Source organism: Marmota monax, unplaced genomic scaffold, assembly GCF_021218885.2.
Source record: "Marmota monax isolate L192 unplaced genomic scaffold, Marmota_monax_Labrador192_F-V1.1 WCK01_AAM20220418_F8-fsc00892, whole genome shotgun sequence".
Lineage (NCBI taxonomy): Eukaryota > Metazoa > Chordata > Mammalia > Rodentia > Sciuridae > Marmota > Marmota monax.
This window is the reverse complement of record NW_026694480.1, coordinates 107,895-128,429: the sequence shown is the minus strand read 5'-3', so window position 1 is coordinate 128,429 and position 20,535 is coordinate 107,895. Positions and strand designations below refer to the sequence as shown.

At 35.9% G+C, this 20,535-nt stretch overlaps 2 protein-coding genes across 3 annotated transcripts in view; one reads left to right on the top strand and one right to left on the bottom strand.

Annotated features, from left to right (window-relative positions):
* Positions 1–220: 220 nt before the first annotated feature.
* On the bottom strand, positions 221–9,078 carry LOC124075590 (UPF0602 protein C4orf47 homolog; the record flags this gene model as incomplete). Its single annotated transcript, XM_046419097.2, is given in 6 exon segments — positions 221–267; positions 270–295; positions 387–524; positions 3,592–3,811; positions 5,871–6,036; positions 8,782–9,078. Coding segments are annotated over 5 exon segments (531 nt in total), but the record flags the coding sequence as incomplete, so codon positions are not given.
* Positions 9,079–9,237: 159 nt separating this feature from the next.
* The window catches only part of LOC124075592 (ufm1-specific protease 2), a 29,086-nt gene continuing 17,788 nt past the window's right edge, over positions 9,238–20,535 (top strand). For both annotated transcript variants that reach the window (XR_009224408.1, XM_046419099.2), the window contains exons 1-7: positions 9,238–9,337; positions 13,392–13,470; positions 14,562–14,745; positions 14,830–14,896; positions 16,988–17,145; positions 17,552–17,744; positions 18,788–18,934. Coding sequence is in view for 1 of the 2 variants with exons in the window: in XM_046419099.2 (XP_046275055.1) it covers positions 9,335–9,337; positions 13,392–13,470; positions 14,562–14,745; positions 14,830–14,896; positions 16,988–17,145; positions 17,552–17,744; positions 18,788–18,934 (831 nt within the window). In the remaining variant the exon portion in view is untranslated. The remainder of the gene's footprint in view (positions 9,338–13,391; positions 13,471–14,561; positions 14,746–14,829; positions 14,897–16,987; positions 17,146–17,551; positions 17,745–18,787; positions 18,935–20,535) is intronic.

Genomic DNA, 20,535 nt, shown 5'->3' with positions numbered 1-20,535 from the left:
ACTACAGCAGGAAATAAAATTCATCCTGGCAAGAGCTGGGAGGATCTATCTACAGGAAGATGTGGAAATCTCATATCAAATCTCATATTATAATCGATAAACATGTCTGCTATTGTCCCAATTATACAAATAGAACAGAACAAAACTTAATTAGATAACAAGTAAATTCTCAAAGTCAACCAAATAAAAGGGTTGAAAAATTAAAAATAGATTATTTTACCTTAAAATTTTGTCTTGCTGCATCATATAAATCAGAAGAGTGTGAAACTGTTTACCTATGGTAATATTTGCATAGCTAAGGAAAGGAAATAAGTAATGGTGACTTCAGGGTTCAGAAAGTTTATTAAATTTTAAAAGATGATATGAAAACATTAAAAATATCTTACCCATATCCGGTTCCTTTCTTTCCTGGGTTTGTGTATAAATTCTTTCCAGGTGGCATATATTGTTCCCTGGGTTTGGCCTGTGCACTGAAGGATGGGACTGGACCACCTATTGTTCCATAGTAGCTTCCTAGTCCATATCTTAAATAGTTATTTTTTAAAAGGAAGAGGTTAAAATGGCTAACTTAATGTTACATATTTTCATATAACTTTTTTAAAGATTGAAAAAGGAGAAAAATATGTGCTTGAGTAACTCCAGTGAGAAAAAAAAAATCAAGCTTTTTAGTATTTAACTTGATTTTCCTCATTTTCAAGGTTATAAATTCCAAGATATGTTTTTAACATTTTTATATTTATTTCAAATGTTCCATGTAAATACAATTTCACAATCTTTAGTAAGTTAGAATAATCCCCATCCATTCAGAAATTACACAAATCTCTAGGCACCTTAAAGCAAGTTAGCTAACAAATGGTGAATGTCTTTTGATCATCCACTCCTTAAAACATACACTTTCAAAACTACATATTTGAAAATATGTTTCACTGCTGATGGTAAAGTGAATCTTATGGAATTTTGGTGTTAATTTTTTTTTTCTTTTTGGTTTACACTTATTAGTGTAGGAAAAAAATTAACCAATCTTTTCTTCAATTTTAATGTTAGACTTTTCTAGGGACACAATATCTAATCCAGCTATTTATTGCTCAGCCCTTTATTATTTTCACAAATGTTTTCTTTAAATTTTGCACAATCAAAACAATAACTACTGCTAATCAGTTATCATTGAAGTAAACAAGTTGTAATCATCAGAAAATGGAACATTGTTATAAGAAGATGACACTATGCATTCATGTTTAAATTTTAAAAATCAGAAAGACATAAACATTGATTACTCATTATCTCCAGCCTACAAATAAAGGTTCCAATTAAGAGAGATTACTTATTTTCATTAACCCTTCCTTATGAACATATATCATACATTCTAAAATACAATAAGGAAGTAGAGCAGTGATATTGCAGAGAAAAGGACAATTATGGAAAAGCATAATTTAATTAGAATGTGATGTAATGCCAACAATGTAAATCACTACATTTAGAATATATTAAATGCCTATGATCAGGAGGAGAGTGGATAGAGGGAGGCTGGATTTGATTCATACATGATGTATACATGTGTTGCAATATCATGCTGAACCAAATTAATATGTATAATTAACACATGCTAATCAAAAATAAAATATTTTAAAGTCCAGCAGAGAGATTAATAAAATAATCATGAAGATAAAAAATATGCCTATGGTTCCATAATTTGGTTTTGAATAAATGCCTATATGAGGGCTTCTTATGCTACCAATTTCTCTTTTTAGAAATACTTTTTGTTGGACTGGGGTTGTGGCTTAGTGGTAAGTGCTTGCCTTGAACATGTGAGGCACTGGTTCGATCCTCAGCACTACATATATAAAAATAAAGATATAAAAAAAAGAAATACTTTTTGTATGTCACTAAATTAGAGATTTTTTCACATGTTTATAAGCTTTAAATAAAGGAAGCTAGTCTATTATCATATAAATGTTATTTCTTGGCTGGCAAATCAATATAAGCATGTTATGAACTAATGTATCAAGGCAGCAATTCTCAATTATTACCACCTGGGTTCATGTCGATCACAAGTGGGAAAAAAGACTGAAAATCAGGAAAAACTTATTTAAAAAAATAAAATATATATTACATGAAAAAGGAATGAAGTATCTACAAAGAAAAATAACACTTTTTAAAATTTATATCTAAGGAGAAATGAATAAGTCTACAAAACAGTGGTAATTTTAAACTGTAATAATATTCAAGTCTAAGTGTAAAAAGGAGAAAAGTTTAAAAAAGAAGAAACTTAATGACTACAGCAAAGAAGAAATCCCCCACTCTTAATAAAGACAATAATTTTGGCTGAGAAGTCAAGATTATCTGTTAGAATTAGAAGGACGACTAAGTTATAGAAGTAGAGCTTCACTGTTCTCAAGAAAAATCAGCAAATTAAAAAAACAAATAAAAGTTGAGAACAGTAGAATAGAAGAAGAGGATGGGGAGGGAGGAGAGGGAAAGGGGAGGTACTGGGGAATGAAACTGATCAAATTATACTGTGCACGTATGAATATAACAAATTCCACTGTTACGTATAATTATAATGCATCAGTAAAAGGAAAAAAGAAAAGAAAATATAGCAATGAAGCAAAGTTAAGTTTTATCAATTCCTATCTACCATCTATTTTGAATTGAGAGAGTCCAAGTTACTGAGTGTGGATGAAAACCATATTCTATATTACATAGTATAACATACATGGTCTTACTTAGTAAGGTAATGATTTCATGGTAAGAAAAAAATATGCTTTCACATTGATAACTGTTCAAAATTAAAATTTTATTAATCGCCATGAGTGTATCTTCACAGCAATTTAAAAATAATATATCTTTTTTTAAAGAGAGAGAGAGAGAATCTTTTTTTTTTTTTTTGTAGATGGATACAACACAATGCCTTTATTTTTAATTTTTATGTGGTGCTGAGAATCGAACTGGGGTCCCGCCCGTGCTAGGGGAGTGCTCTACCACTGAGCCACAATCCTGGCCCCATAAATAATATATCTTTGATAAATTATTTTTTTTCAAAAGAGCATTTCTCCCATGCACATTTTTTATTTATACTTTTTAAAAGTTTTTTAACCACAGAAAAAATAGTCCAAAAAAAAAGAACAACTCAAGGCAATTCTTATTCCACCTGACTTTTGCAAGGTTTTTGAACAAATTATTTTTATTATTTAATGGCTTTTATTGTCTAAACACATAGAGAACAGTGACATAATAAAAAAATTACTATAATAATGAGATTCTATTTTAAATTATCTATCTAAATCATCCAATATAGTTGTTTCCACCTAAGACAAACCATCCAAAAAATCCTACTTAAAAAATTAATATTCCTGGGCTGGGGTTGTGGCTCAGTGGTAGAGTGCTCGCCTAGCATGCACGAGGCACTGGGTTCGATCCTCAGCAACACTTAAATATTGTGTCCACCTAAAGCTTAAGAATAAATATTTTTTAAAAATTAATCTTCCATAAGTAAGTCCTATAGAAAAATGAACATTTTCTTTAGATGAAAGAGATAAAGATGTAAGAGATATATTTAAAACTCCCCCCTCCCCCACCTCCCAAAACACTTACGGTTTTTTATCTCCACTACTGGGGAGAAAGGCTTTGGCAAGATTTTTTTTGGCTTCTTCCATCATATGCCGTCTTCTCACTTGATTTAGATTTACATAGCCTTCGCCTTCAAAAATCCTTGCAAATTGGGGATCAAAATAACCTGCCTGGAGATTTGACATTTCTTTGGTTCCCCCAGGTAGAATCTGTCTATTTTTGCTTGCAGCCTCATTAAAGGGTCCTTTAAAAATAAATTAGCCATACTATAAATTTGAGCTGTCTAGTAATTAAGGACATGGAGAAAACAGAAAAGCTTCCAAATGTGATTTGTGCCAATTCTGGGTTTGAGCTCTAAAATAAATGTTGTTTAAAATGTTAACTGAAAGCTCTGTGTTAATGGCTAACATTAAGACCTGAGAGGATTCCATTAAAATGTTGAACATGATCCTTGTGATACACTGTGAATTCTGGAACTGGAAGAGACTTAATAGTTATTTTACCCAATGTTCCTCTGGCTACATACTAGGAAACTGTTTGTGTGCTTGTATGTAATGTCAATAAGAGCATGTGTGGAGGTTGAAGAGAAGGCTGGTACGTATTCATACTGAACAATTCTCCTCCTGGATATATGCTCAAGACAATGAGAGCTAATGTCCTCTAAAAAATATGAACAAAAATGTTCACAGTAGTTTCATTCTTAATAATTAAACACAAGAAACAACTCAAATGTCTACCTATTGAACAGATTTTTGTGGCATTTCACATCAATGTTTATAGCAGCACAATTCATAATAGCTAGACTATGGAACCAACCTAGGAGCCCTTCAACAGATGAACAGAGTATTACTCAGTCATGAAAAAAGAATGAATTTACCTCAGTTGCTGGTAAATGAATGGAACTGGAGACTATAATGCAAGTGAAATAAGCCAAACACAGAAAGTCAAAGGTCAAATGCTGTCTCTGATATGAAGAAGCTATTCTAAAATAAGGGTAAAAGGAGGAGGGAGGGAGGGGGAGAGAGAGAAAGAGAGAAAAGAAATGGTAGGAATTTCATCAAAATAAAAGATCAGGGAAGATGAAGAAGGGGAATGATGAGTAGGGAGAGAATAAGGGAAAAACAGTGGAATGAATATGACCTAACTTTTTAATGTGAATATATGAAAACTACAGTGAATTTCACCACTATGTATATCCACAAAACATTAATATTTTTAAAAACACAAATAGATGAGTAGAGTAGAAGAAAGGGAACAGGGGGAGAGGGAGGGAGGAGGGGAGGGTAAGGGTAAGTACTGGGAACTGAATTGAAGCAATTTATAGTCCACCCATTTACAATTATGTCAAAAGGAATCTTGACATTATGTGTAACTATTATGAGTCAATTAAAAAATTGTAGCATTTCTACAATTGAAATACTAGCACAAATTTTTTGAAGGCTGCATTTGCAAATATTTAGATCTTTAATAATTTGGTCATAAGAGGGCTTAATTTAGGAAGTCTTTCCAAAATATGAAGAACTTGAAGTGCATACAACTCTTATTTCAAGTTGAAATATAAATATAAATAAAATTTATATTTTATTGAAATATAAATTTTCATCACTGATTTTTTAATTTAAATTTTGAAAAGGTAACATTTTCAAATAGTTTCAAATTTGATAGAATAAACAGCCTCACAATAAATTTTCTTCCTGTACTTGTCCATGAAGTTCCTCTCCAATGGAACAGGCAGTGATATTAATTTTGTCTTCCAGAGAATGTCCAGTCATGTTTGAGTGAATAGTCTCATTTTAACATTTAACATAATAAATACACTGTTTTCAATCTTGTTTTTTTATTTAACAATTATTGTTGAGATGGCTACATATCTGTGCATTCTTTTTTGTCACACAGATGTTCCATTTGGACATCCAAATGTTTAAATGAGATATTAAAAGTGTATATTTATTTTAAGTCTTTCTATTATGATTTTCCTAAAAATCCCCTCAGCTATTCATACAGCATTTCACATTCCAGGAAAGTGATAATGGATAGCCTTCTTAGATGCACACTTAGAAAGAAGTAAAATCACCTATGAGGACAATAAATGAGGACAAGGTAGCCCAATAAAATGAGCTTCCCATTCTTATAAATTAAGTTCTCTCCTAACTATTGCAATGTCGCAAGTTAGTCAACTTTAGAGCTCAATACTTTAAAATATAGACCATTAAAATATCATTTTTAAGTTAAATTAAATATTTAATTTAAAAATTTAGGTAATGATCACTAATTTGCCCATAAAGAGTATCCAATACACTTACGATTAAATGGTGACACATATTTATCACCAACAGTAATATATTCCATCTCACTGAAGAGGCCAATCCTCTCCATATCTGTTTTTCCTCCTTCTATAGGCATGGTTGCTTCTTATGGTGGTAACATCAAAAGTTTCTTTCTTGTTGCTTCGTTTATAGCAAAAGCTTACTTTTACATTGAGAAAAGAGGGAGAGTAGCCAAAAAGCAATTATTAAATTTCAATCCACATTATTTTCAGTGTAAGAGTTTTAATATTCTCTATAAAACAACAGTCTCAAACTAAGTAGAGAGAAATCAACTCTGTGGAATACTAGAACACTGAGATTTAAAATTGTCTCTTGACTCTTCATGTAAAGTGCCCATAATTCCAAAGGAATGTGTGTGATATCATCTGCCATTTCTCTGTTGGAAATGATAAAATTATTACCATAAAGTGTACTATAAATAGGTATAAACAATCTCCTTCATTTGAGAAGTTCAATGTAGATTCAAAATCATAATTATATAAGGTAAACATTTTGTAGTTTAAATGAGATCAAGGCACATTCAGAGTGGTATGATCCCAGACTACACATTTGATAGTTTACATAAAATGTTCCCCATATTGAAAATTATAACAGTTTTTCAGAATGCATACTGCATATACGTCTTGCCCTGCTGACCGTGGGTTTTTTTCAAGTTCAAATTAGTATAAGAAATGTGCTACTCATAAAATTAGTTCCTAAAGAGAATGAGGGAGAGGACAATTGTTTAAGGCAAGATGAAAACACAAACAAAACAAAAAAATCCACAGTGAATTCTGAAGATTTGTTAAAAGGCAGACTGCAACTTTTTAAAATAATCACTTCAAACAAAGGAGAAATGTCACATTAAACATGTAAGTATTAACTCAAAAAAAAAAAAAAAAAAACCAAAGATCTAAAGAATACTTGCTTCCATTCATCTGTTATGGCTTGGATATGAAGTGTCCCCCCAAAGCTCCTGTGTTAATGAAGGAATGTTCAGAGGTTAGATGATTGGATTATGGTGGCTGTAACCTAATCAGTTCATCCTAGTTGGAATGTACTGGGTGGTAAATGTAGAGTGGGGCCATGGCTGGAGGAGATGGGTCACTGGGTGTGTGCCATGAAAGGGTTCATCTTCCTTGTGGCATCTTTCCCCCTCTACGCTTCCTGACCCCACTATATAACTGAGCAGCTTCCCCACAAGTCCCAAATAATCTTGTTCTCTAACAAACATTTCCTCCTCTAAGTTGTTTTTGTCAGGTATTATCACAGCGAAGCAAAGCTGATTAAAACATTACTCTAATGTTTTTGAGCTATTTATTTATTCATTTTTCTTGGTGCTAGGGATCAAACCCAGGGCCTTTCACATGTTAAGCAAGCACTCTACCACTGAGCTACATTCCCAATTTTTCTATGGAAAGTCTTTTTCCAGGGGTGGTATTGGGGAGAGAACTTAGGGCTTTTGTGAATTCCGGGCAAGTGTCTCCCATGAGCTACATTCCCAGCCCCTACATCTTTATGTATTTAAGCAACTATTAGGAAGTAGGCACTGGGCATACATTAGTGGGGGGAAAAAAACTTTGGTTTATGCTTCTTGATTTATAATCCAAGGTAAGAGTCTTTTATCTTTAATTTAAAGCAAGCTGTTTCAATGACTCAGCAAGCTTCCCTATTTGGAACTGTGCTTATCTGTGTATGAGTCATTACTTAACTTGTAACATCAAAGGCCTAAGTGAAGATTCAGCCTAAAAATACAGCTTGAGAAAATACAACACACTTTCCCTATCCCACCTCTTCTTCTGATCAGGTATGCCTGGAGACTACACATCAGTCATTAGGGGTGTACTATATGGTTTACAGTTTATTTCAAGCTCCACCCCAACTGCCCAACTAACTAGTATCCTGTGCTGCTACAGGGGTTCAAATCCTTAATGTGGCCCACCAGGTCCATTATCGGCCAGCCTCATTAGTCACCACCGGAACCTACTCCCTGGATACTTGGCTGCACTTGTCTAATTTTCAGGTTGGGCTTTCTCGCCCGCAGTCGCCAGTGCATGTTTCATTTTGGTATGTCAACCCCTTTCTTTCTGTCACCCCAATAAAACACTGATCTTCCTATTGCTCAGTTTGTTCATCATTTCTCTAATACCCCTCATCATAGCTGCATGTATATCTCCTTCCACACCTTCATCATGTTATCTAATAGGTCAACATTTTATATTTTTGGTGTAGGAATTCTTTGTTTTCCCCATTTTGTTTCAACTAAAATGCTGACTCCACAAAGGCAGGAACTGTGATATGAGTTTGGTTCATCTTCACCAATTTTTTTGAGAAGGGAGTCCTCCTTTGTTGCCAGGGCTGGATTCAAAACTCTTAGACTCAAGGAATCCTCCTGCCTCAGCCTTCCAGTAGCTGGTATTGCAGGTGCACGCTACCTCCAATGGCTAATTTGGTTCATTATTGTGCTATTATTCCCAGTACACAGCATCTGGCACCCAGTCAAGTGAGCCACAGAGCAAGGGAAGGAGAAAAGTTCTTGCCCTTAACTTTCTCACTACTTAACTCTTCTTGAGCTACAGTTACAAAATCATTCATTCATTCATTTAACAAATACTTGGCAAATCCCTCCTCCGGGGTAAGGCTCCCAGGTAATAGCGAGGAAAACTGAGACCTAAAAAAGGAATAGATCCTACCCCCCCCCCCCCCCCCCCCCCGGGAGCTGACAATCTGCTAAGGAAGAAAATAAGTATAAGGCAAGTGGAATGCGGCGGGTTCTCTTCAAAAGGCATGGACAAAGTGCATAGCGGGATGAAGAAGGAGCAGAAAACTTCTGGCTGAGGCGATGACGAAATTATTTCCCATTAGGAATAAGAAGGCTTGGAGTAGACAGGTATCTAGGGGACAACACCTGGTGTCTGCGAGGAACAAGTCGCTTCTCCGAAGGGCACCTGATCCGACAACCAAGATCAGATCGTCCCAGCTCCGGTCCGGATTTACTGCGCTGCAGGAGCAACTAGGCTCCGCGTCGCCCTCCCGCGCGCTAGGGATTCCCGCCGGGCGCGCAGGCTGCGAAAACACTCCGCACGTTCGGTGCACCGCTGGGGCTTATTGTGCTGCGTTGCCCCGGGTACGGGAGAAACTATTCCAAGTAGGCTAAGGGAGGACACGAGGAGAGTTCCAATCAGCATAGGAAAACACACGGGACGACTTGTGAGGGTCTATAGGATACAAAAGACTCAATCAATCCAATATATCGAAAAAAGTCTTTCGTTTCCCATCCTTCTAGCCATCGGCGAGGAGATGTAAAGTGGTACGTTCTGTGACGTATTGCTACCGGGCATGCTGGGAATTGTAGTCCCCCGCCCAAGCCCTACCCTTTGGCTGGCGGTGACGCCACTTCCCGGGCGGCCCCAGATCCTCTAGGCAGAAGTAGACGTCCTTGTCACCCCCACGTCGTGGAAATGGTAAGCGCTTCTGTTCGTCACCGACCCCTGCGTTTCCCCTCGGACCTGGGCAGCCGGCGCAAGTACGGGTCCGAGCCCCTGAAGGGAGGCGGGCTCCCCGGCCCACGAAGGTCGCTGCAAACTACGTTGTCTGGAGTCTGCAGCCTTGGCCTCTTTCCCAGCTGCAGCCAGAGGGAATCTGTCCTCTCCTCCTTGTGATTTTTTTTTTTTTTTTTTTTAGAATGAGGCATTATTCGTCGTATTTGAAGGCTATTATTAAGAAAGAGGATTTTGAACTAGGAAAGAGGAATAGCTGTTCAAATAAATACTCTGTTCCCTTAGCTTCGGTGTTGCACTCTCCTGGTTTCCCTCCTGTCTCATAGTTCAGCCAGGTCCTCCAATCCCTATCCTAGATTAACAGGAACACTTTACATCCTATGCTTTCTCCCAATTTTGTATCTCCCGCTTAGTCCTTTCTTCTGAGCTCCAGATTCATAAATCTGCTAACTGTGCCTCCACTTGGATTGCTCATATATATTTGAAACCCTGCAGGTTCAAAATTGACTCATCATTTTCACCTTCCTCACTCCACATCTGCTCTTACTCCAGGAATTTCCATCTCTGCACAGGACACCACAATCCACCTGCCAGCCAAAAACTTGGAAATCACCCTTAACACCTTCCTTTTCTCAAATGAATGTCCAATCCGTAACCAAGTCCTATAGATTCTACTTCTAATTGCCTGTCCATTGTCACTCTCTCCACTGTTGCCATCCTTGTCCGTGCTACTGTTAGTTCTAACCATCTAGGGTAGTCTCCTAAGTGGTCTTTTAAGCAGGCCTTCGTGAGTCCATGCCCTTGTTGGAATGGGCTCTTCTATCTCCAACCCCACTCTGTTCCTCTGGAAGTGTTAATACTTCTGCTACTCCTACCTACTCAACTGTCACATCTTAGCTTAAATATTATTTCTTCAGAGAGGATCTTGATTCAGAAGTCCAGGGAGACTCCCCTGTTTTCACATATAAAATGTTCATGACAACCCTTCTTTTCCCAGTTTTACAGAAGAGAAATAGATTTGAGCAATTAAACTGGGCAAAATCATGCAGTAAGTAGCAGAATTAAAATCTGCTCTTGCCTGTCTTTTTAGCTTTTACCTTCTTTTTAAAAATATTTTTTACTCAAATGTCCATATACTGTTTGTATGGTAGTATTGATCTTTATATAACCAGCTTCTTACTGAGAGCTACTTCAGTGGTTTCTTCCCCCCACCACCACCACCTTTCTCCTCCTCCTCCTCCTCCTCCCCCTCCTCCCCCTCCTCCCCCTCCTCCCCCTCCTCCCCCTCCTCCTCCTCCTCCCCTCCTCCTCCTCCTCCCCCTCCCCCTCCTCCTCCTCCCCCTCCTCCTCCTCCCCCTCCTCCCCCTCCCCCTCCTCCTCCTCCTCCCCCTCCTCCTCCTCCTCCTTCCCCTCCTCCTCCTCCTCCTCCTTCCCCTCCTCCTCCTCCCCCTCCTCCCCCTCCCCCTCCTCCTCCTCCTCCTCCCCCTCCTCCCCCTCCTCCCCCTCCCCCTCTTCCTCCTCCCCCTCCTCCCCCTCCTCCTCCTCCCCCTCCTCCCCCTCCTCCTCCTCCCCTCCTCCTCCTCCTCCTCCCCTCCTCCTCCTCCCCCCCACCAATAAGATCAATGGACAATAGTGAAGCTGAATATGTCCTGAACTTTCTTGATTATTTCCTTAGAATAAATTCCCAGAAGCAGAATTGGGACAAAGGGTGGGATCTTTCAACAGGTTACAATTTTTAGAATAAATAAAAGCAGTTACTCTTAAAGAAACACAACAAGATATTTGTGAAATGAGAAAAAGTTTAATGGTACCTACTTTATGTTCTGAGGATCGATGTCCATAGTGGATGTCAGTATCTATTTAATTCCAAATACGGTTCTCACTGTCCAGTATGATTTTTCAGCCTGATTAAGACATATTTTGAGAATATGACAAAATCTTTGAAACCTCTCCTCAAAAGCAAGCTCTCCCTCTTCCCACTCCCTACTTTTGCTGGTGTCTTTTGGTCACTTTCTCATACACAGTGATAAAGTTTGTTTGTCATATATCATCATTGACTACCTGGAACTTGGCATATGGACTCCAGTTAAGAACCGTTGATCATTTCCATTTTGCAAGTTCTCCCTCTGCATGTTCCACATTGCAAGTGTTATCCTATGCCATTTAAATTCTATTTTAAGTGGTTTTTATAGTTGTACGATATTCATAATTATTTAACCAATCTTCTGTTGATGGTAATTAGGTTAAAATACCCTAATTTTTCTGTGTTTTGCAGATTTTCTTAGAGTAAATTTCTATCTGCAGAACTACTAGCCCAAAGACGAGACTATAAAAGGCTTAGATTCTTTTTTTAAGTGTATTTTTTTTAGTTGTAGATAAACACAATATCTTGTGTAGTGCTGAGGATTGAACTCAGTGCCTCACACATGCTAGGTGAATGCTCTGCCACTGAGCCACAACCCCAGCCCAAAAAGCTTTGATTCTTATTGCCACCTTCCAAGAAGAGTCTCCAGTTTATACTGACACCATCAATGATTTGTTAGTTTCCTCTCATTGTCTTGTTCACCAGGTGTCATCAGATTCTGTTCAGTGTTCTTAATTCTATTCTTAAACTGGTTCTTTACCATTTATGTTTTCATGTCGTTGTTAAATCCCTCAAGACTATACCTTAGAAATATCATCTTAAAACTGTAGTTCTCAACCTTTTTTTGCACATTAGAATCACGGGCATGGGGGCAGAGGAAGCTTTTAAATATCCTTTTGCCTAGGTCTAACTTAGACCAATTGATCATAATTTCTGAGGGTGCAACCTAAGTATCAAAATTTTAAATTCCCCAGGTGATTTCAGTATGGAAGGTAAAAACCCTTGATTTAAAATTTAGGGATATTATGATTTGGATATTAGGTATTGAATGTGCTCCTGATCGATGGTCATTTGGGTACTTTGTCATGGGGGTGGGGCGGGGGAGGTGGAGACTCAGAATCAACACACAGACTCTGGAAGCTGGTGAGAGAACTGGCTGGAGACCCGCCTCAAGTCTTTGTCCAGTAGCTCAGTTTATTTTTGGAATGCACACAATGGTTATAGGGTTTGAGTGGGGCGTGCCTGTCAATCATACATAAGCAAGACAATATCCATAAGCCAATCATCTTCTGCCTAATGTAACCGCACTGTGAGGAAACTCTAAATATTGCTGTCGTGGCAGAAAGCAGGAAGGGTCTTTAACCCTTACTGAGTCAGGGGTTCCATGCCCTGAAGCCCCTGACTCTCAGTTTCTTGGCTGGGCAGTTTGGCAATGCTAACCACAAGTGCTGAGGATGTGGTTTCACCCCATCCTGCAGGCGCTCCTGTCAGCCTGAAGGAAGGTGGATATTTCAGGCACTTCCGAGCTGCTAGTAGCTGCTAGCTGAGACTGAAACTTATTCCAACAAGGTATCCCCCCAAAAGCTCATGTTAGGCAAGATAGGAATGTTCAAAGGTGAAAAGAGTTGATTAATGAGAGTTGTAACTTAATGGGTGGATTAACCCCCTTGGTAGTTTAATAATTTGGATATATTCCTGGGTGGTATCCATAGGCAGGTGGGACATGGCTGGAGGAAGTAGATTATGTTTTGTCATTAGCATCTTAAGTGCACATGTGCTGTCTCTCCTTCCTGGCTGCCATGAGCTGAGCAGCTTTCCTCTGCAAAACTCTTTTCCCGTGATATTTTGCCTCATCTCGGGCCAAGAGCAATGGAGTCTACTGACCAACCAGAAACTGAACATCTGAAACCCTGACCCCAAAATAAACTTTTCCTCCTCTAAGTTGTTTTTGTCAGGTATTTTGGTCACAGCTATGAAAAGCTGATTAAACACAAGGCATTGCATTCTATTTTTCTCCATAAAACAAGGAACTAATTCAAGAAATAATCCAAAGATTCAAGCTTAATTAATGCCTTACTCTAAAGTCTAATAGATTCTAATTTATTTGAGGATGGGTATGTTTTGCTTTAAAAGGGAATTTTTGTTTTATTCTAGGTAATTTCAGAAACTATGGATATACTCTTCAGAATAAGAGGAGGCCTTGATCTGGCTTTCCAGCTACCAACTGCTAATGGTAGGTGTTGAGAAAACTTCTACCTTTCTATCATAAAATTAATGATAAAATATACTGAGATTCCATTTGGCAGATGAAAACAAGTGAAAGACAGGTTAAATGAACTAAGGTTATATATTTAGTAAGTGAATTAAATAGTATTTAAACTTAAACATGGTTATAGCACCTTTACCAGTCCATGGGTACCTCTGTGGCAATTAAAAAAAAAAAAAAAGTCCCCTCCTTCCCTTAGGGAATTTTTCTGCCTCTTGCAGAAAATTACTACAATAAACATAAGTATTGCCAATGAGCATAATGTACATAATACATCCAGAGCCTAATGTAAATAATAAATCTAATACATTTGTACATTTTAGACTTGCAGCTGTACATAACCCCACATCTCCAGAACCTACTTTTAAAAATACTATTATAATAGTTTAAGAAAGTCCACAGGAGAAAAATCAATGGGATTTGTATAAAACACGTTCTAGGATGTCATCCTGCTTCTGACTTGGACTACTGCCATAAACAAAGATAAAGAGTACCAGAGGAGGAATGTGATGAATTGTGTTTGAGAATTTCAAGATGCCTATGGGACATTAAGTGCAGATTCCCAACAGACATTTGTCTGAAATTTAGGGGAAAGTGGTCAGAATTGGAGCTAAGGAATGTGATGTCCATTAAAGATGATAGCTAATACCTTGATAATAAATGAAATCACTCATTAAAAGTATGATCAATTATGTTACAGCCACACAGAGGTTCAGAAAGATAAGAAATGAAAAGTGTAGGAGGAATGAAGACTTAACTGCTAACAGGCATGGGATTTCTTTGTAGGGTCATGAAAATTTTCTAGAATTGGTGATGATTGTAAAACCTTGTAAATATATTAAAAGCCATCTATTTTATACTTTTAAAGAATGAATTTTATGATTTGTAAATTTTATCTCAATTTTAAACAAATAGAAAGGCAAAAATATTTGTTATAATTAATGGAAATGGGTATCTGAGAGTCAGTTTCACTATGTTCTACTTTCCTGTGTATTTGAAAGAATTCAGATTGAAAAATCGAATATTTTTCTTACCTTCTACATATTCTTTTAATTTAGAAATTTTTATCAAGAAGGCATTAAAACGTGTATTGAGTGACCTGTCGAAAAAGCTTTCTTCAAATGCACTTGTATTCAAAATTTGCCATAGTTCAGTGTATGTATGGCCTAATAGTGACATAAACACCATTCCAGGAGAACTGACTGATAGCTCTGCTTGTAAGAACATAATGCACTTTATTAAGTAAGTATATTTAAAGATTTCTAGAAATGTTTTTCAAAACATCACTTAATAATTTTAAATGTATCTGTGTATCAAAAATTTTAGATCTGAGCAGGAAGAAGATACAAAACGAAAATTCATGAGAAAGAAAGACAAAAAATTATCAGACATGGTAAGCAAATCACTTGTCTTCTTTATTAATAAAAATATTAAATCTTCAAATTTGGAGCTGACTAAGATCTTATAGATAGTTTAATCTAACCTTATTTTTATAGGTCAGAACATTGAGTTTCAAAAAGGTTTTGTGTCTGTTTCACATATCTAAACTTTCTCTCACTATAATACATATCTTGGAAATTTTTTTTAATGCTTCCTTTGTTTCCACAAAAATAAGACAGACTTGAATACTTTTACAAGTCATTTAAAAGTAAATAAAAGTACATAAAAATATTCATTCTTACACATGACAAAGGGACGCATTATGACATGTAAAATAATGAATGCTAAAAGATTTCTTGTTCTTCACACTGTTTTTTGTTCTACTGATTTTTGCACCAGTATTACTGATTACCTGCCATATTCCACAAATTTTTCCAGAGATGAAAAATGGAAACACTTCTTCCAGGGTACAAAGTTAGAGTGACTATAGTGTTTTTTTAATCTGATTGGTGGACAATGGATGCCTGTGAGATTAGTGATACCTTATTAAAACACCAGTTATGAGAATAGAGAAGAAAAAGTGGATACAAAAAAATATTTAGAGTATACAATGAATTGTATTTGGAAATTGATTAGATATGGCACAACCAGTTTCTTACTTGAGAAAAGATGGAAAGTGATGAAGACATGAGGTCATTGTGGGTATGTTTGACAGAAGTAAGACACAGACAAGCTATTAAATTTACAAATGTGATGTGCACAAAAAATTGTGAGGTGGATATTGATTTGAAAATTATCAATAGTTAGAACTTGACATTTTGACATGTCAAGTCATGTCAGTTATTTCATAATATATTCACTGATTTGAGTTTGTTTTTATGCTTTCTGGTCATTAGATTCCTGTATTATGGTCAGGAATATCACTGAAGAGATATTATGTCCTTTCCAGTATAGTGTACTAAAGAGGCAGATGCTATCAGTTTGTTCCAATTCTTAGTGATATTAACTTTCATCACTTACTTAAGATGGTATCTACTAGTTTTCTCTGTGGTAAAGGTACTATGTATTCCATTATGATTAATATCCCATGAGAGAATACTTCTAATCCACCTCTTAACCGCCATTGTCAAATTTCACCAGAATCCAATATGATGCTTACAACCTGGTGATTTTTCTATCATTTCCTTCTACATTTATTAGATGGCATTGTACTATAAGGAAGAGTCCGCCTGCCCCCCACCCCTCTTTATTTTTTTCTCATTTGCATGGAAGGTTAGATTCTTATTAATGAAATGAACTATAATCTGGTACTATCATTAGTTATTTTGACATATATTTTCTAAGATTTGACCAATAGAAACATCTTCAAGCCACCTCTGTTGTCTTTTTACAATTATATCTTTGAGCACTCCTTTCTATCTTTCCGTAAGATGGTCCAGGTGCAACATATTCTTTCCCAGTTCCAGCTCAGGAATCAGTCATTCTTCATGGAATAGATAGATAGATACATACATACATACACACTGCATATCTATCAGTGTGAGTAATATTGATTCTTTCAATACCACTTCAATTCCACCAAGTTATCAACAACTCCCAATGAGAAGCTTGACTGCTAGTATCCTCAGTATTTTGCAAAATTTGTTCAGACACAGAAAATAGTTTTAGAATCATTTCTTACCACTGCAAAAATCAAACCTAGTAAATACAGCTGAACATTTGTTTATAGGTATGTATATATTTAAACCAGGGGTATATAGTCAAAGTTCCTTTTGTGTGTAGTTATCTTATGGTGTTTGTTTGAATTTTTTAACAATTAAAATCCATACAAAAGTTGAGAGACTAGTATAATGAACCATGGTGAACCTATACCTAGCATTAATATTGTGTCAACATATGACCAGTCTGATTTCATCTTTACTTCCTATCCACTCTCCCTCTTTGCCCAGATTATTTTGAAGCAAAAAGAAATTTCTTAAGATTTATACTTTTAAACAATTCACTGCAACTTTATGTATTGTCCTTAAAAAAAAGGTCCTTTTACTTATCCTTCATATTTTGAGCTTAATGTACAACAAGTTGACATTGCTGTTTATCTATATAGCATCAAATAGTAAACATAGATCTTATGCTGGAAATGTCAACATCTCTGGCTGCTGTAACCCCCATCATTGAGAGGGAAAGCGGAGGACATCACTATGTTAATATGACCTTGCCAGTCGATGCAGTTCTGTCTGTTTCTCCAGAAGAAACATGGGGAAAGTAAGTATTTTTATACTATTACTGCCACATTTAAATGAAGACCCTTCCTGCAAAGTAATCAGAGCCCATTTTTAGATATTAGAATGGCATGTTTGAGTGGTTGTTGTTTTTGCTATGATTTATTCCTTGTTTATTATCAACCAAAGAGTCACCTAGTAATTATTTATTTAGAGAAAGTAGGGTAGTATGCCAAAAACTAGAGGGTTTCCCTTTATCCACACAGCGAAAATACAGTTTCTTTTACTTGACATAATTTAGACTTCTTTTAACAAACCTGATCCAGACATGTTTTAACTAACCTGATCCAATCAAGTTTTTACTATGTTAGAGATATATTAGCTTTACACTTTGATTCAGTAGCCACTAAGACTTTTGTTAATACACTTGTGAATTTCCTCCCCCACAGAGTTCGTAAACTTCTAGTGGATGCAATTCATAATCAACTAACTGATATGGAAAAATGCATTTTGAGATATATGAAAGAAACATCTATCGTGGTTCCTGAACCATTGCACTTTTTATTACCAGGAGAAAAAGGTCTTGTAACAGTTTCATATCCATCAGGAATTCCGGATGGCCAGCTGCAGGCCTATAGAAAGGTAAAATCAATTCATTTATTCTTGAGAAAGACAATGACCATTGTTCATGTTATATTTATTTATATATTTCCAGTAAAAGGAAATTATTTTGTAATTTACCTTAAAAGTATGGAAATAAATTATTAGTTTTTTATATTATTTAGTTTCTGTTTTCATGGAACTTTTTTTTTTGTATTACTAATGAAAAAATATTGTGCTGGTTATATTTTAATTTTGAATGCTCCATTTGGTTCATACATTCTATGGAATTTTTATAATTTTTCTATAATGAAATGCAGAAATGAAAAGATGTAGCATGTTTAGATTAGCTGATGATTGTTAACAAATTGCTTTTCCCTTCTGTTACTTCCAGATTTGTGGGGGGAAAAAAAAACAACAAGATTACAGTTAAGGAAGGAATGTTAGAATTTATGCGAATGCTGATTATGATCTATGATAATACTGTACCTTAGGTAGGGTTAGGGTTATTAGGTTTTATTAGAGGAATTTGGGTAAAAACATAACTAGCATTTAAAGAAATGAGATTTATTGGTAAAAATGACTATTTTTTTAAGTGTATCTTTTTGATATGTGGCCTTACCTATAACCCATCAAATTGTATTATGGGGCCATTTTCCTAAAATCTATCCCTAAAAAGTAGTGTAATATTCTAACCCTGTATACCTCTCTGTAAATGCAAGGTGAATTGATTTGCAGAGGTAACATCTGTCCAAGGTGGTCTTTTCAAACACTAGAGTACAAAGGAGTGATGTCAGAGTTTTAAAAGTAACCATTACATGTTTTTATACAGTTGAGAAAATATCACATTTTAAACATGTACATATATTTTTATTTTCATGCCGTTTTGGTTGGTTTAATACCACTAACTTCTACTCTATAATTTAATCAGTACCCTTTATGTTTGTAAAGTGCTCTTAACATGATTTTTCAAAATACTTTGATATAGTTTTATCTTTGTCAAATATAATTTGTTTTATATCTTTATTTATTGACAAAGAATCTTATCATTAACTTTTTTCTTTGTTGATTCTGATTTCATTTAGGAGTTACATGATCTCTTCAATTTGCCATGTGACAGACCTTATTTCAAAAGGGCTAATGCTTATCACTTTCCAGATGAGCCATACAAAGATGGTTACATTAGAAATCCACACATTTATCTTAATCCACCTAACATAGAAGCCCATATGGTGAGTTTTAACTAATTGCATATAAGAGTCATTTGATCATTTGTCTCATTTATTTTTTGTTGGTACCCAAGAGAAGTTTTAAGGATTGATTCATAATATATGTCTTCCCTAAAAAATTAATTTATCACCTATTTCTTTGTACAGTCTTTACAATAGCAGTAATTAACAATGATCTAAAAGAGTAAGTAATTAATAGTGACCTGAGAGTGGAGAGTATATACCATATTTCTCTTACTCAAATTTCATTCCTTGATTTCTTTGAAAGTTTGTCCCATTTTTTCATTCTGAAACTGCAGAATCATTCTAATTAAGGGCATATCTGCACAAACCACACTGAAGGATATATCTGACAACTTTTTGGTCTTATTTTCTGTATGTAATCTACCTGGTTATAAGGGATAGATACTCACATAAAGGATAGATTCTCCCTTAAATAAAAAGGATGGAGAAAGGAGTTAAAGATACATGTAGACCAATGAGAAATAGGAATAGGAGCACAGCTGGCCCTCTTAAAACAAAGGAACCCTGAGACTGGTAGCTGTCCGAGTATCTCTCAAGTCCTACATGGACTCCTTGATGGCTGTTCCATTGCTTTCTATGTGTCTCTTTTTGATCCTGAGTGGCCTGTTCTATCTTTTCTCAGTTTCATACCTTCTGTATCCTCATTGTTTCAGTTTGTGTAGGACTTTTTCCTATCCTTCCTCTTAGCTGCTCAGTGTGTGCTTCATTTCAACTTCATTACCTGCTCCTTACTGGTTCACTCTGTACTTCTCAGCTCAGATTCCCAAAAGCAAGAAAATTTAATTGGCTATCTTTTCATGACAATTATTCAGCACCTTCTGAGTGTCCAGGGGCTTTTGTAAGAAAATCTGAAGAACTAAAATTGAATATATGATACAGTAGGGGCCTACTTTTAGTCTTATCCATCTGAATGCACTTAACTCCATCTGACAGAACTGTGGACACATCACCTCCCCTAGAAAGAACTCTGAGCACTCACTGTTACATGTACACACAAGAGTCTTTAGAGAGCATTTCAGGGATATTAAATGACTCACTTATTTTGAAAAGATGGGAAGAAATCTTGAGACCTATTCCTTGTTAAAAATCTTGCTCTGTCACAGACATAGAATCATAGAATAGGAAGTATAAAACAGAGTTTTATACTTTTTGTTGAGACAAAAAGTAAAACTCTTGATGGTTTTTCTAGTAGATGGTTACATATTTTCTCTCTCAGACTATATTCAGAACTCCTCCAGGGTAGATATTATATCATATATTCTCTTTTAATTCTTTAAAGAGAACTTTGACACTCAAAATACTAAGTGAATACTGATATATTTGTGACAATGAAATTCCTTATCTGTATTACAAAGGAGCCAGAAGCATTGATAATAATTTTTAAATATTTATTATGTAATATTTTATATGTACATATAATACATATGTAAAATGTATAGCATAGCAAGGAAATGAGTACTGAGGAGCCCCTACGTATTTAAGCACTAGAACATTATCAGTCTGACAGAGCACTCCTTCCTTTTTCACTCCCTGCCTCCACAACAGTACCAAGAAAGATTCTTACACAGTTGACCCTCCAT